Source organism: Dipodomys spectabilis, unplaced genomic scaffold, assembly GCF_019054845.1.
Source record: "Dipodomys spectabilis isolate Male_0828 unplaced genomic scaffold, ASM1905484v1 ptg000096l, whole genome shotgun sequence".
NCBI lineage: Eukaryota > Metazoa > Chordata > Mammalia > Rodentia > Heteromyidae > Dipodomys > Dipodomys spectabilis.
In genome coordinates, this window is record NW_024870773.1 from 16271207 (window position 1) to 16287152 (window position 15946).

Here is a 15946-nt window from a genome sequence, read left to right on the forward strand (position 1 = left end):
CAAAGCTGTGCTATACTTGGTTAATGGCCCTTGAGGAATTTTATTTGCCTCTTAAACTCTTCCTCACACCCTAAAGTGTACCCTAAACCTTCTAGTGCCAGGATCAAACCTGGGGCGCGAGTATGCTAGGCAAGCCCTCCATCACCAAGTCATACCAGTTTTTTATTTTCATGGTCTCTTTACATTTGTCTTAAGACTTTTCTAAGGTGCTTTGAATATTCAACTTTGCCTCAAAATGGAATTATGTAGTTACTGCTTTTACTTAGACATTAATCATGCTATAATTGGGAAATTTAGAAATTTTTAGGTAGGTCTTGGGCTTTGGGAAATCTAGAGAAGTCAGGATGAATTTAGTGTCAGGAGTGATTTGCTAGTTTCTGTGGAAAGTAACCCAGCCGTTTGCTTCCATGACAGCAACCTTCTTTTCTGCTGGTCCATCTTAGGTGTCCTGTTGCCCCACACCCCTGGTGCTCTCTGAGGTCCTCTTCCATCAGTTTCCTTCCTGTGGTGTCTACCAGAAGGTTTTTGTTAAATGTGAGTGTGAGTGTAAGTTTACTAGTAACATAAAAACTTTGTATCTGATGCCAATGGCATGGGATGTAGAAGTGTGAACTCTTATAATCATTTTAGGACATTTTGTTATTTGCCCAGCTGTGGCTTGTCTACTCAACCCTTACAGTGTCTCATTGAACATTGTATAAACCATGTCTGTAAAAAGATCTTCCCTGCTCTCCACTTTTTTTGTTTGTGTTTTGTCGAGTTCTACAGAAAACTGGTACCTGCCTGCTTGCCCTCCCTCTTTTTCCCTCCCTCCCTCCCTTTCTCCCTCCCTCCCTCCCTGCCTGCCTCCCTCCCTCCCTTCCTTCCTTCCTTCTTTCCCTTCTTCCTTCCTTCCTTCCTTCCTTCCTTCCTTCCTTCCTTCCTTCCTTCCTTCCTTCCTTCCTTCCTTCCTTCCTCAGATTTCACAAAGAATGTGGGCGATTAATTAAATATGAACATTGAGTTTGTTTCATGCTTGAAGAGTTAAATTAAGAGATGTTTTTCAGATCCTTATATTCATGTAATTGCTCTTTGCTTGGATACTTAGATTATTTAGAAAACTCCTAAGAGGAAGGCCATCAGAGTCACAGGTATGATGGCAGCATGGGGCTTTTTAGGCCTTGGCAGGTGCAGGCTGCTGGCTCCATTCGGCTTGGCTTTGCTTTTCCCATCAGGAATTTTCTTTCATTCCCTCTGCGTCCTCCTGTCCCTTCTCTGCCACCCTTTTGTGTGTCCAGATTGGAAAAATGAACAAGAGGCCACAATTAGGCTCATTCATTAAATTTCTTTGTCTGACTAGTAGACAGATTAGTATAGAGCTGTTCTGTTTTTAGCTGATGCATTACAAAAGAGTAAGATTAATGAATAAATTTGTTGATGCTATTTAACTGCTGCCTGCTGCATAGGCAGATATTGTATGTGGTAGATTTGTTCCATCAGTGTTTTTGATGTTTACAACAACTCTGCAGCTGTAGGAATAGTATAACCAATCTCCACTTGAAGAAATCAAGACTCAATTTAAGTAATTTTTATAAAGTCACAGAAGTGTTGAGTGGCCTAAGTAGGATTCTGTCTTGGAAAAATGACCTTAACCTGGTGCTCTTTTCAGCTGAAATTTCTAAGGGGCTACACAAAGTTCAAGATGGATGAAAAATTCAAAAATGTAGCAGCAACCAATGCTTTCTAAATGATGATTTTAGTAGCTATTTAAAGTGGACTGCATTAAGATCTAACATATATTACCTATGGAGAAGAACATGCACCAAGGAGGAACTAATTGATGACTTTTCAGTGTAAACACCCTTGTGTAACCAGAACCTCTGCCAGGAAATAGAATTCCATATCTTGCCAGGTGCCAGTGGCTCACACCTGTAATCCTAGCTACTCAGGAGGCTGAGATCTGAGGATCGAGGTTCAAAGCCAGCCTGGGAAAGAAAGTCCCTGAAATTCTTTATCTCCAATAAACTACCAGAAAACCGGAAGTGGCATTGTAGCTCAAGTGGTAGAGTGCTGCCTTGAGCTGAAGAGCTGAGGGATAGTGCTCAGGCCCAGAGTTCAAGCCCCACGACCAAAAAAAAAAAAAAAAAGAATTCCATATCCTGGGGCTCCCTACCCCTTCTCTGCCTCGCCCTCTGTTCTCCTTGATATCATCCTGACAGTTAACAGCTAAGGGTGGTTTGACTGTCATGTACATGGAATTACTTAAGAGGTAATTGGGTCTCGTTTCTTTTGTTCACCATTATATTTGTGAAATTCAGCCATGCTGTTGCTGTTGTTCATTGTTTTCATTCATACATTGGCATTGCTATATACTATTCCATTGTATCAGTGTGTCCTCATGTATTTATCCATCCCACTGTTCTTCCAAAACCTTTTTGAGAGGCAGAGGAAATCATTCTATTAAAGTAAGTTCTGCCATCCATTATACCGGTCCAGAAGTGTAGAATGTTTAAGAGCGACAAGTTCAAATCCTGTCCTTCCGTGGTTTTGTAACTTGAGGTACTAGTAATGTTGTTACTTGAGTTATTGTTACTCATTGCCAATACCTCCACCACCAACAGGTAGCATTTGTTGGGGTTTACTATGTTCTAGGCCCTGTATTTTGTATATGCTTCTCATTTATTCTTTATACAACCCTGTGGATTTCTGTGTTTTTTATAAACGGGTAGCCACTTTCGGGTCACACTTTCAGTAAAGTGGAAAATGGACTACAGATCTGGTCAGCCTGATCTGGCGCTTCATTTGGAGACCACAGGGAAGAGTAACTCCTGTCTGGGCCTGACCAGGTGAAGATTGAGTGGCAGAACTAGGGCAGTAGGGCAGGTGGGAGTTGACAAGGGTAGACATCTGGTGACTCAGGATGAATTCCTTTCATCTCATGTCTAAATGGTAAATGTGTTTGCTGAGAATGCTGAGGGTAGGTGTGGCTTGACTGCTCTTTGCCATCCTGAGAGGTGGACTTGACCTTCTAACTGGACACTCAGGTCTTTGTGGCACCATCGCCACCTGCTGGTTGTCCCTGCCTCACCCAACCGTCTGATCCTGGATATTGGCATGCGTTCTGATTTTTGAATGTTTCATGCTGTCCTCTTTCCTTCCTCCTTTTCCATCTTCTAAATATAAAATATATGCTTTATTTTAGAAATACATTTTTGGAGAGAAAAAAATACTGATGAGAAAATGAATTTTCTATTTTCCCAAGAGCGTCACCATTTGGCATTTGTACAGAGGCATATTGGGAACAAATTTGTTGAGATTTAGTTGTTTTAAATGAGGCACTTGGGACTTGCAGGGTTCAGGGTCTCCTGAAGCAGTGGTGGAATTTGGCAGTGTATGGAAAAAATAACATTTCTACGATGGTGTGGATTACTCTGGTGGGATGTCTTTTCTGGGCCTTCTCATAGCAGGCTTTTGTGGTTGCAGAGATTCTCTAAGCATTTGTCAAATGCCTTTGGGTACCAGATGAAGTCACCGTCTCCTGGCCCAAACTAAGTTTTTAGGTTCATCTGATTGCCAGGCAGGTCAAGAATTTGTCAGATGAAGACAAGGCCATTTGGGAAAAATTCTTGTCTTTATTTGTTGCTGCCTGTCTGGAAACTCTGGGTGCAGTCAGACATTACTCTAGCTCCAAGAAGCGCCTGTCTTCTGTCAGGCTGACCCCAGGCCTGGGGTTTGCCAGCCTGTATGTAGTCTTAAGCATCTTGGGATTTCTCAGGATCTTGCCAGAGGTTTCAAGAATCTCTTACAGCCAGCCCAGGAAAGAGATTCTCAGGAAGAATGCTTGGAACCCTTTACCATTATGCCACCAGTTGTAGCAGTTAAAAACTTTGTTTGCATAGACTGGGAATAGTTATACCTGAAAACTTTACTATGAAACAGATGCCTGTTTTAAACAGAATTTAAGTACTATTGCTTCTGAAGTACTACTGCTTAGAATTACTTTGTAAGTAAACATGAAAATTAGCATTCAATTCTGATTATTAAATCGTATGATTAGGTTTTAGGTTTTATCTGTGTGATGTAGCAACAGACATGTGATGTAGTAATGTGGAAATACAGAGCCAAAATAGCAGGATGGGGAAACTCACTTGCAGGAAATGTCTGTTCAACAGACCAACTGTGAAGGCATTTGGTGAAAAGTTGTGTTCACTCCTGAAAAGCAGCTAACATGGACATAGAGGTGGGTGCAGAATAAGCTGAAAGGAAGAAAAACATATAAAAGCAAAGACTCCAAATCTATGTTTATGTTACAGATGGGATTTTCTGATATTTTGTGTTCATCGAGTTTAGTGATGTCTTCCATCTGCTGGTTAAAGTACAGGCAGAGTTCTCATCAGGTTGTGTACTGTCAGCATGTGTTTTTAAAGTGCGATTCTGTCTTTATTCAGCTGCTTAAAATCTCTCAGGGAATTCTGCCCTGGCCCACACCTGGCACAGCATACAAGGCTCTGTCTGTTTTCTTTCTATAGTGTTGTGCTCTTTCTGCAGCCATTCAGTAGTGTGCTGTGTTTGCAGTGTGATCCAAAGACTTCAGTACTTACAAGGAAGTTTTTAAAACTACTGGATGTTAACAATGAGAAAGTCTTTCACTCATTCAGCTAAGAAAAGAAAAGAAGAAAAGAAAGCATAGAGAGAAATCGAGTTTTGTATATGAGGTTACCAGATCTTAAAAAAAAATGTATATAGTGGTGTTGGTTAAATAGTTTGGCTAATAATAGCTCCTAGTTGAGTTTTGCCACCAGCAAAATAAATATGGACACTCATTTTCCCCAGACATTTTGGTCTCATCTTTACTTCTGGATTAATGATGCTCAGTGAGGAACCCTACTTTGCCTACCACCTCCCAAATAGCTCAGGGGCTCCCCCTACTGGTAGTTAGTTCAGGACTTTGTTACTTGGTAACAATCAGGACATAACACCAATAAGTAGTCTTTGCAGTGAATGGTGATGAGATCAATGCCCATATTGCTGAAACACAAAGCAGTAATAAAAAAAATACTAGGAACATGAAGCAAAGACAATTCCTGAGTTTTAAAGGCCAAAGAGTTTAATTACAGTTGGAAAATTAGGGAAGGCCTCAGGAAAGATTAGGATGCATCTGGAAGACCTGCTTTTGCAGAGATCCAAGGAGAAAGTAGGAAGAGGAACAGCATGCCTCCTGGAGGGAACAGCACTGGCAAAGCCAGGTTGGTAGAGGAAGGCAGACAAGAAGAGCAGGTGTGGGGAGCAGTTGGGTTACTTGTTGGGTAAAGGTGCCAGTCATGGTTCCAGGGTGAAACCCACTAAGAAGTGACCAAACCCAGACCCCCAGTTCCTGTACCAGCCAGCACAGTTAGAGAGTACTTGCTGCAGGCTGATTCCCTTCTGTGGTCTGCTGCTGGGAGGCCTGCTGGATCCATGTAAGTTTAAGTTCATCACACTGAGCTTCATGTGGGCTTCAGGCTGCCATGACCCCAACTGCAGCTGGGCAGGACAAGCTAGTGCTCCAGGAGCTGGTGCTCCAGAGTCTTGCCTCTCACTAGGAGGCCATGTTAGGCACGGCTCACTCCACAAGACTTCCAAAAGAGGAAGTCATAGCCCCCTCACCTACAGTACTGCCTTCCTGGCCCAAACCAGAATTCTGTTACTGGGAGTGCATAATAGTTGTGCCCTAGTTCTAGCCCTACCTTCCTGCAATCCATTCCAAACCCTACCCACAGTAACTTTGACCTTGGGATGTGTTCTGCTGTTGATTTGACGTCATGGAGATTCAGCAATTTGGAACAAAGGAATGGGCCCTTTTATGGAAACCTCTAGCGTCCTTTTGTCTACTGATTAACCAGAACAGGACTGCTGGTAGCTCTTGCTGGTAGCCCTTTAGTCCTCTGCAGTTGTGTGTCCTGTCTGGTATACTGACAGTTTCAACCAAGGGCTCAGTTTTCAAGTGGCGCGTGCTGAAGTCAGGCTGGCTATGATGGGTTCCTTGACTCACTATCGGCAAGGTTGGTGTTTCTGCATTTGCTTGAAATTGCAGGCATTCTTCTATATTGATTGGTAATTTTGATGCTTCAGACATTTAATGATATTTTATCATTAAATGATGCTGCTACAACTCTTCTATTTTAGTTGGCTTATTCTTTAGATTTTTCTCTTTATTTTCTTTTGTTTGTTTGTTTGTTTGTTTTTTGGGTCTTGTTGTGGGGCCTGAAATCTGGGCCTGGGCACTGTCCCTCAGCTCTTCAGTTCAAGGCTAGCGCTCTACCACTTGAGCCACATCGCCACTTCCAGCTTTTTTCTTTTTGCTTATGTGGTGCTGAGGAATCGAACTCAGGGCCTCAGGCATGCAAGGCAAGCGCTCTACCACTGAGCCACCTTCCTAGTCCCTTTCTCTTTATTTTCATATTAATTTTCAAAAGATACTACCATAAAAATGCTAGTGGTTACCATTTGGGAGGGACAGTTTTGAAATCAGAGGACATGGACATTATTCTTAAATTTAGCTTATGCTGCCAGCAAAATAAATAATGGGTACAGTATTTAAACTTTGTTTCTCTAACTTGTCTGTGAAATGAAAATAGTTCTTCTCTTTATAGGGGTGTCACTAGAGTCCAGCGTGGTCTGAATCCACATGTGTTGTATTTAGAGGTACCAGTCAATGGCTGCCACTTAGTTCAGAGTTTCTGATCAGATGCCTTGTCATCCAGCAGAGTCCCGGAATAGTTCAGGGATTCAGGAGAGCTCATTGATGTCTTTGAACTCAGACTCCTGCTTTGATTGTAGTTGACTTCTGCTTCACATGCTTCTTCTTAATTTTAGATGAAAACATTTTTTCCCAGTGTCAATCCACCCACCCTGCCATGTGTTGACATACATGTTCTGCTTTTCTGTTCCTTTCACGCTTCCCCGGTAGCGAGTGGCCCACCCTCCCACTAGGTGTGTGCTGCTTGGTGGATCTCTGAATGGGTGGAAGTAAAGATGGAAGCAGTCTTGGGTCTCAGAGCTTGTTCGTGGAGGAGGATAAGCTTCTCTTTCATCCTGGTACAGAGTTGATGTAGGTGGCATTGATGTAGTCGGCCATGGTCCTGTCGGGGTTGTGGATTTAGGACTGGGGAAGAAAGTGGTCCTCGGGCTTATGGAGAATAGACAGATAACACATGGTTATCCCGTGTCAGTATATTTTGATAGATGTACATCTACTCTGCTTCTGGGACCATTGGGGAAGGAGCAATGCTCAGGGTGAGCAGCTCAGGCCTGGCACGCTCTCCCATGTCTTCTACTGGGTCATGCTTTCAGTGGTCTGTGTTTTCTGATCACTGCTTCTTCAGTGAGCATGGAACTAGCCACAGAGTTGGTAATTGTGTTCTATAGACTTTCCAGGAATGGTCTGACATGTAATGCTGTCCTGCAGTCAGACCCTGTTTTCTTTCTGGAAATTGAAGTCACCATACTGGGTCAGGGAAACATAAATAGCCTGGTAACTGTCATGAAATATTTGCCAGGTTTGTTTTGAGGGGAAGGGAGCAGCAGAGAGATTGTGCCTGGAAGTTCAGAGTGCTCATGTTTGGCTGCCAGCCCCAGTCTACAGCCTGCTGCTCAGTCAACCTTGCTCTTGTCGAGGTCCTGCTGGAGTTCTCCTAGTTCATGAAATGGGACTTGTATTCATGCATATCCAGTATGTGTGTTCTGCCTAGATAGCTGTAGGGGTCTGAGCAATAAGGAGACTACTCTCTAGAGGGCCTCTCATTGGAGAACACGAACACACACACACGAACACACACACACACACACACAGTCACAGAATGGATGATTGGTGGTATGGCAGGAAGGAGTCTGGCACCAAAAGGTTGAAGCATTCAGTCTAGGCACTCCAGCCCTAGTCATGCCATCTCCAATCCCCCTTCCAAAGGGCTCTTCCTCTGTTCCAGTGCAGGGGATAGAGCAGTGTTCACTTTACCCTCCGGAGACTGCTGTGGGCAAGCAGTGAACATGGCTAACTAGGAAGTGCTGTTGGGGGTCAGGCCTCTCTGAGAAGGTATCATCTGAGCACAGGTCTGAGGACTTGGACAGGATGAACCCATAGGTCTCTCAAGTGAGAAATGGAGATGTGCCCAGGGCAGGAGCATCATGGGCCAGCTGTAGACCCTGAGCTCTGGAAGTCTGGGATAATTATTTGCCAAGGTTGAAGGAAGTAGTTAAGGCCCCAGGTTGGTGACCTGCTGCTCCCAGGAAGAATGCCATTGAGACACAGCGGGCAGGGCACATCCTGTATGAGCAGCTTCAGGTGTGACAGAAAGTGACTGGAGTGTCAAGATGCTTCTGTGCTTCCCAGATAATAGATGAAAACCTGGGAAGATTTGCAGTGATGTCCCTGAAGTGGGCCCAGGAGGACAGCATGTCCTGGTGGGCCAGACCAGAGAGAGCTCTGAGGGTTCAGGATTGCAAGAGAAATCTTGGCAGAAAAGATGGCAAGTGAGCGTTTCTCCTCTTTCTGTTTCAGAAGAGCCACTCGAGCATACTGACCCTAAGGACTTGTATCTCATTTCAAAAAACATCATGGCAGAGCCAGACTACATAGAAGATGACAATCCTGAACTAATTAGGCCCCAGAAACTGATCAATCCTGTCAAAACTTCCCGCAATCATCAAGATCTCCACAGAGAACTCCTGATGAATCAAAAAAGGTAAAGTGGTTTATAAAACATACTTTTCCTTAAGGGATTTTTCAGGTAACTACCTTTCATTTTAATTCTCTTTACCAAGGCTTTCACAGGCTTTTGTTTCTTGACTATGTCTTGAGTCTGAGCCAGGAGGTCCCTCCATGAAACATGGCCCCTGAAGGTGCCGCTGCTCTTAGCAAGGTTTCCCAGTGACTCCTTTAAACATGTATGCATGCTGCAGAACTGGAGCTGGCTGACAGTGTCCTCTAGCCTTAATATAGTGTTGCTTGAATTTAAACATCTCCCATTTTCCCTTACATTTGGAGAGAGTGTAAGGAATCAAATGTAAATCTTCCTAAATGAAGTATTTGTAAATGGCAGGGAGGGGTCTCCAGTACCATACTAGTCTATTTAAGAATGCTCTTCTTCCTCCTCCCCTTCCTCTCCCTCCTTCCTCCCCATCTTTTCCTCTCCACCCCCTCTTATCTCCCTCCTTCTGCTTTTTTAAGTACTCTTCTAAATTAGTATCATCACTGTTTTTACTAACTTTTTAGAAGGGAGGAAAATACTTGTCTTGCCTCTTTTTTAAAAAAAATCTATGTGATTTCTTGTACCATGACCACTTCTGTTTGGTTGGCAGGTGTCATTGAAGTGATACTGGGGCAGAGTAGACTGGGAAAACAGAGATGTGAAGTTATTAAGAATGAGTAGGCTTTGTTTAGAACTACTTTCAGATCTCCTGGGATTACAGATCACTCATCCACCAACTTCTTTCTAGGCCAAAGGGAAAAGGTCTTCCATTAAATCCAAAGAATGATAATGCAAACCAAGTAAAATGTTGGGGTAGGTTTTTGGAGCCTTTGTGCAGCTGTGGAGAGCAAAGGTCAAGTGTACAAGTAAAGCTTGCTCTGTATTAATCTCATGCTCCTAATCTCTCTTTCCCTCACCCTTTATCTAATTTATATCACTACAATGTTTTTTTCTCTCTAAGCTACCTTGGATCTTATGTTCCATTCTTTTTTTTTGGTCAAAAAATAAAAAATGATCTGTATCTTGAGGCGATTCTTTGGCCTCTTTGGGTTGCAAGATAGTAAAACATACTGGGTTGTGGGAAAGATAGTTGGAGAAGATGAAACATGGGATAATAAAAAATAGACTTTCATGACATCACGCTGCCTTCATTTTACTGAAAACCAGTGAGTGACAATAGCTTCTCTGCTAGGAAGGTCTCCCCCACCTGATCATCTGCCAACAAAATACACACATTGTTTCACAGGTAGGATTGCTTCCAAACTCTGTGGTCTGTTAGGAAAGTAGATATTCCTGTTTTGCTTTAAGCACAAGAAGACCAAATCCATATTTTTCTATAATGTGATCAAGATAGGCAGAAGCTAATAAGCATTAGTCAAAATGATCAGACTTCTGTGTAGTTTAATTAACAGTAATCCAGCAGCATCCTGCTATGTGCTGGGAGGAAAGTCCTGTGAGCAGAGGTAGAGATGAGGATTTATGAAGAATTCCTGGGACAAGGAGTCAGTGCTTTGAAAGGCCAGAGCAAAAAAAAAAAAAAAAAAAAAAAGAAAGGCCAGAGTATATGTGGAGAACTGCCATAAAATGTCTCCAATCATTTCCGTCAGTCAAAAAATTTAGTTTTTCTAGGGACAAAAATAAACATAGGATTGAAGGCAGTTTGTAGAGAAAAATATGGTAAGTAAAATTAGAAGAGGGGTAAGAAAATGAGAGGGAAAGAGGGAGAATGAGATCAAGTAAACAAGCTGGAGGAAACCACCTTTGCCTTGTGGAACTCTCTGTGGCTGGAACAGTAGCTCCAACAGATTTTCTAGTTACTTTTTAAAGAACAGAAGGTAAAAACAAGTCACTGCCTGGGACAAATATTCACAAGTCTTCCATATAAAATACCTCCTGTATTTGTCATTGTTTAGATCCATCCTGTTTCTGGATAATTTCTATCTGGTTGGGGCTCTGCACTGGGTATGATTGTTCATTTCTCTGTTTCTGTACTCTTCTTCAGTAATATAAAAGGACAGATCTTCAAAGGCATTGTAAAGGGATCATTTTAGTTATTGATTTATTATTATTATTATTATGGAGTTGTACAAAGGGGTTGCAATTCCTTAAGTCAGGTAATGAGTATAGTGCTTCTTGGACAATGTCACCTCTTCCTTCATTTTCCCTCGGGATGATTTTTTTTTTGTAGTTGAAAGATCAGTATTAGAAAGGTCTTTTAAAATCAAAAATATTTCTAAGACAATTCTATCCTCTGTAAAGAATTAATTTTTTGCACAAATAAGATGGTTACTTAAGCACATTCCTCAAATGGTTCTTTAGCTTTCCATTTCTAAGTCAGTGGTTTCTAGTTCCCTGCAGTTTCAGCTGATGTGGGGGGGGGGGAGGGGGTGTGGGGGTGTGGGTGTGGGTGTGTGGGCGTGTGGGCTTGAACTCAGGGCCTATGTCCTTTTCCTAAGACTAGCACTCTACCATTTGAGCATAGCTCTACTTCTGGCTTTTTGGAAGTTAATTGGAGATGAGACTCTCATGGATTTTTCTGCCTGCTTTGAACCATGATCTGCAGATCTCAGCCTCTCGAGTAGCTATGATTACAGGTGTGAGCTTCAAGCACCTGGCCTTCAGCTGATCTTTTTAAGTACTTCAGTAGATGGGTTCTCAATAAGTACTTGTACAGTATGGAAAAAGATAGGAGAAGCTGTAGTGATAACTGCAAGTATTTACATTGACTCTATGCAGGTAAAAATGGCCGAGCAAAAAATGTAGATGAAACCAACCAAACAGGAAATTTCAGGATTAGAGACCCAGGGCTGAAATTTAAACACAAAGGAGAGATGTGGCAGGGCGTGAAGGGGAGTGTGTCAAGTGACAGTCTGAGCCCTAGACCCTCCTCTGGCTGCATGCTCTCTCTGTGAGGTGACTTTGTTTTTACAACCTTGAGTGCACATGGAGTTCATGTGAGGATGGAAGGAATGTGAGCTTTTCAGTGTGCTTCTGAATGTGCTTCGTGGTTGTGTGTAGCATGAAATAAACCTTGCCAAGTTGTACATTGTACATACTTGTGGGTGGGAATAGAATTACTGCACCTTTTTTGGTGGGAAGTTTGGTGAGAATCATTAAAATTTAATTTGTACATGCATCCCTAGCAATTCTACTGCTGTGAATTTAATCAAGAGAAAGGTTTGGTGTAAGTATATTCAGAGGTCCATTTCCTCCTGGTTTTTAGTAGTGAACAATTGGTGTCTGAATAAGGAAGAGATGAAATGATGTTCCTCCCCACTGGTGCAGGTATGCAGGTGAGAAAAGCTCCGTGTTATTACAGGTGGAGGACATATGGAGGAACATGGCTTATTCTGGATGCAGGAGGGGATAGGGCTTGGTGATTCTCAGGGTCACCATTGCATAGAGTATAATGTGAAGTGGTGTTTGATTTATTTGCTTAATGACGAAGATTTAGTGTGCTTTCACTTTTTAGTTTATAAATAGACATATTGCCCACCTCTCTTTTTTCAGAGAGCACTTACTGATTTCACAGTCTTTAAAATTGGCTTTGTCCACCACAGTAGGAAGCAGACTTGGGAATGTATTGGTCTTGCAGAAGGAGGCCACCTGGACCCACTGGCTCACTTGTCAGTCACGAAAAGATTGAAAGTACTTGTTAACATACATGTCAGAATTGATTGAAGCCGCTGTTCTCATGCAAAGGATGAGATTGTAGTTAATTTAGGAAACATGGAGAGCTGATTGACTGCTTTTCTTTCCCATTTAGCACAGGAAGCTAGTGATCTGCTGTGATCACATACCCACTAAGTGGCCATGACTTCTTGACCAAAATGCAGAATATTTATCATAAAAGCACCATTTTCCTGGATTTTTTGTTACCAGATAGTTTATCTTCCTGTCACCATTTCGAAAAATCTTTGAGTAGAAACTGAATATTGAATAATTTAAACCCATCAGTATTTTGTAATGGAGTATGAGTTTAATGTGTCATACATCAAAGTTTGTTCAGTAGCTTTTGAATAACCCAGATGAATTTAATAATAGTTGAAGTTCATTTTGCAAGTGAAATATTAGAAGAGAAAAAAGTCTGAAATTTAAATTATTTAGATAACTAAATTCTTAATCCTAAATTTTAAGTTTCTTAATTCCATCTCCAGTTACATCTGAAGGCCTTTTAATAGTCATGAAACTGAGAAAGTCTTTGTTCACATTATTTAAAAGAAGATTTCCCTATGGTTAATAATGCTACTCACCAAACAACGTTCTTTTTTTTTTGTTTTTTGTTTTTGTCGGTCATGGGGCTTGAACTCGGAGCTTGGGTGCTATCCTGTGCTCTTCAGCTCAAGGCGAGTGCTCTACCGCTTGAGCCACAGCACCACTTCTGATTTTCTAGTGGTTTATTGGAGATAAGAGTCTCATGGACTTTTCTGCCCAGGCTGGCTTTGAACCATGATTCTCAGATCTCAGCCTCCTAAGTATCTAGGATTACAGGCGTGAGCCACCAGTGCGCAGGTCAAACAAAAATTTTTTAAGCATTTTTTATTGGAGTGAAGATTTAATTTCTAGCGTATTCTATCTGTACCTTTGTACCTCTATACACTCCAGATAACTGTAAGCAAACTAATTAAATCATAAAGATGGCTTGCTTCCTTGTTTCACTGGAAGTTTAGCCAGTTTTAATATTTTTTTAACCCTAAGTTCTGATACTAAAAATTGGGAAAGCAGAGACAAATGTTAGGTGTTCTTTCTTACAAGAGATGGAATATGTTGATCTTCACTCCTTAAACAGCTTTGAAAATATTTATTGTGACTTTGAGTATGTGTGTGTGTAAGTGTGTATAATGAGGCTTGGACTCCAAGGTTGGGCGCTGTCCTTCAGCTTTTTTGATCAATGCTGGTTAATGCTTTACCACTTGAACCACAGCTCCCCTTCTGGAAATAAGAGTTTCAGGGACTTTCCTATCTGGGCTGGCTTCAAACCACTATCCTCAGATCTCAGTTTCCTGAGTAGCTCATAGAGTATAGGTATGTGTCACTGGTGCCTCTCTTTTATTGTGATTTAAAAAAATATCTAAGTGAGAGAGATGCCAAAATTAAAAAATACATATATATATATGTAGATATATAGATAGATAGATAACCCAAGAAGCATGAAGTTGAGGATTAGTATGCCGTTGTGATGTATGACCTTAAAAGGGGTTGAGAAAAGTGTGGGGTTGAACTTTATATAGAACCAGTGCACCCATTTTCAGGAATTGTTAATAGTTACTCAGCAAACTGCTAGCTAGTCAAAGTGAGTTGATTAGCATAGTTAGAAGCTGACGAAGCATATACTATATTGCACACAGTAAGGGGTAAGCATCCATTTCTTGAATTTTCTAGCTCTTTGGAAGGTGCTCTTGCCCTTTCTTTCTTGCTAGTGGGTTTCTGGACACTGCCTTAGTAACCATTAGCTTCATAGGAGGCTCATAGTCATGTAGTTCCATGAACCAAATGTCCTAGGTTAACATTAATGTTCTTTATCATTGTTCATGCTTTTTTTTTTTTTTTTTGGCCAGGGGTCTTGCTCCTCAGAATAAGCCAGAGTTGCAGAAGGTGATGGAAAAGAGAAAACGAGACCAAGTAATAAAGCAGAAGGAAGAAGCAGCACAAAAGAAGAAATCAGACTTGGAGCTAGAACTGTTAAAGAGGCAGCAGAAGTTGGAGCAGGTAGGGGCTCTGGGACACAGCAGAGGAAGCCTGTGGGGTAGTTAGGGTTTCCCAGACAGGACGGATGGAAAGGCTTATACACCAAAAGAAGCAAGGCAGCAGGTGGCATACATTGCATTCACAGCAGAGGTTAAGAATTCTGCTGAGGGCCTTACAGAAAGGCTGATGGCCAAAAACAAATCAGAGAAGTGTAAATGAATTCACACAGCTACACTCAGACTCCACAGTAACTGTGGCCTGACTACGAGATTTACTTTATATTTTTGTCATCTCTGGATGTTGTGTGTGGTAAAAAGCAACGGATTCCTCCTCTGCAGTATTACACCCAGAGACCCAGTCCAATTTATTTTCTTTCTTTTTTCTTTTTTTGTAAATCTGGGACCACTTTCCATTGGAAAGACAGGAGTGTTTTGAAAAGTTTCTCGGTTTGTAAATAATTTTCCTGTTTTTTTTAAAATTCATTCAGCTTGAACTTGAGAAGCAGAAATTACAAGAAGAACAAGAAAATGCCCCAGAGTTTGTGAAGGTGAAAGGCAATCTCAGGAGGACAGGCCAGGAGGTGGCCCAAGCCCAGGAGTCCTAGGCTGCTCAGAGACCTGGCGTGTCCCCAAGTCACCGCGAGAGCTAGGTCTTGTTGCCTCCTCGGCTCTCACTTCAGGGCCAGAGTCCCATGAGAGAACATAGCCAGCTGAGAATCTCAACTGTCTAAAGGACTTGGTTGGATCTTCCTACAATCTGGTTGGATAAATTACATATGACAGGTATAGAACCCATTGGCCAAATAAAGGACATCATTGACCAGCACATTAGGTGGAATAATGGACCCATGTTCAGAGACTTTACAATGAAATAAAGCAAAAAAGAAACAGAAAACAAGGAGGTGGACACTGGAATAAAGTCTTGAGAGTTGCACTGTTTGGTTTTCTTTCCAATCCAAGTTTAGTGGGGCATTGAGCCTTGTTTCTTTATAAGGTTAAAGAAAACCTGTTTAATTCTTCTGGTTATCTATTAGATAATTTGGATCACATATGAATGCCATTCACTCTTTTGCATCCAATATTTGTAAATTTATTTGGAGAAATTCAATTTTTTTCTAGCTTAATTTATCCTTTGAACCATGTTAGGATTAGAAACAGAGGATGATAATGTTCATGTTGAGCACAGTTGTTAGGTTTGTTGGCACTAAAATTTGGAAATGGTTTATAAACCTGGTACCACCCAACTTGATCTTCTTGTGATTGCTTTTGGTTCTCTGTAACTATTTGCTACAAAGTGGCATTCCACTTCTAAAAGGTACATGAGGTCAGTCCCATCTATGGCTTTGACAACCTATAGGTTTTCTGTTCAGTTTTATTTTTCAGTTTCTTGCTTAGCTATTCCTTTGAGATGAAAGAATTCTTCAGTCGTAGAGAATGGAATGATTCTGTACAAGCCAGCATGTACAGGAGAGAGTCCAGAATCTCATCTTCTGAGAGCAGGGAATGGGGACTTCTAGTAGGAGGTGGGGATGAGGACTTCTTTGGGTATTTTAA

At 41.6% G+C, this 15946-nt stretch overlaps 1 protein-coding gene across 4 annotated transcripts in view; it reads left to right on the forward strand.

Moving 5' to 3' along the window:
• The window catches only part of Fam107b (family with sequence similarity 107 member B), a 178331-nt gene extending 163005 nt beyond the window's left edge, over positions 1–15326 (forward strand). For 3 of the 4 annotated variants that reach the window (XM_042685999.1, XM_042686001.1, XM_042686002.1), the window contains 3 exons: positions 8516–8699; positions 14264–14414; positions 14881–15326. In XM_042685999.1, the coding sequence (XP_042541933.1) occupies positions 8516–8699; positions 14264–14414; positions 14881–14997 (452 nt within the window). In that variant the 3' untranslated portion in view covers positions 14998–15326. Of the gene's footprint in view, positions 1–5912; positions 6021–8515; positions 8700–14263; positions 14415–14880 lie in introns of those variants that run through there. The other variant, XM_042686000.1, reaches the window with a different exon arrangement.
• The last annotated feature ends 620 nt before the right edge of the window (positions 15327–15946 follow it).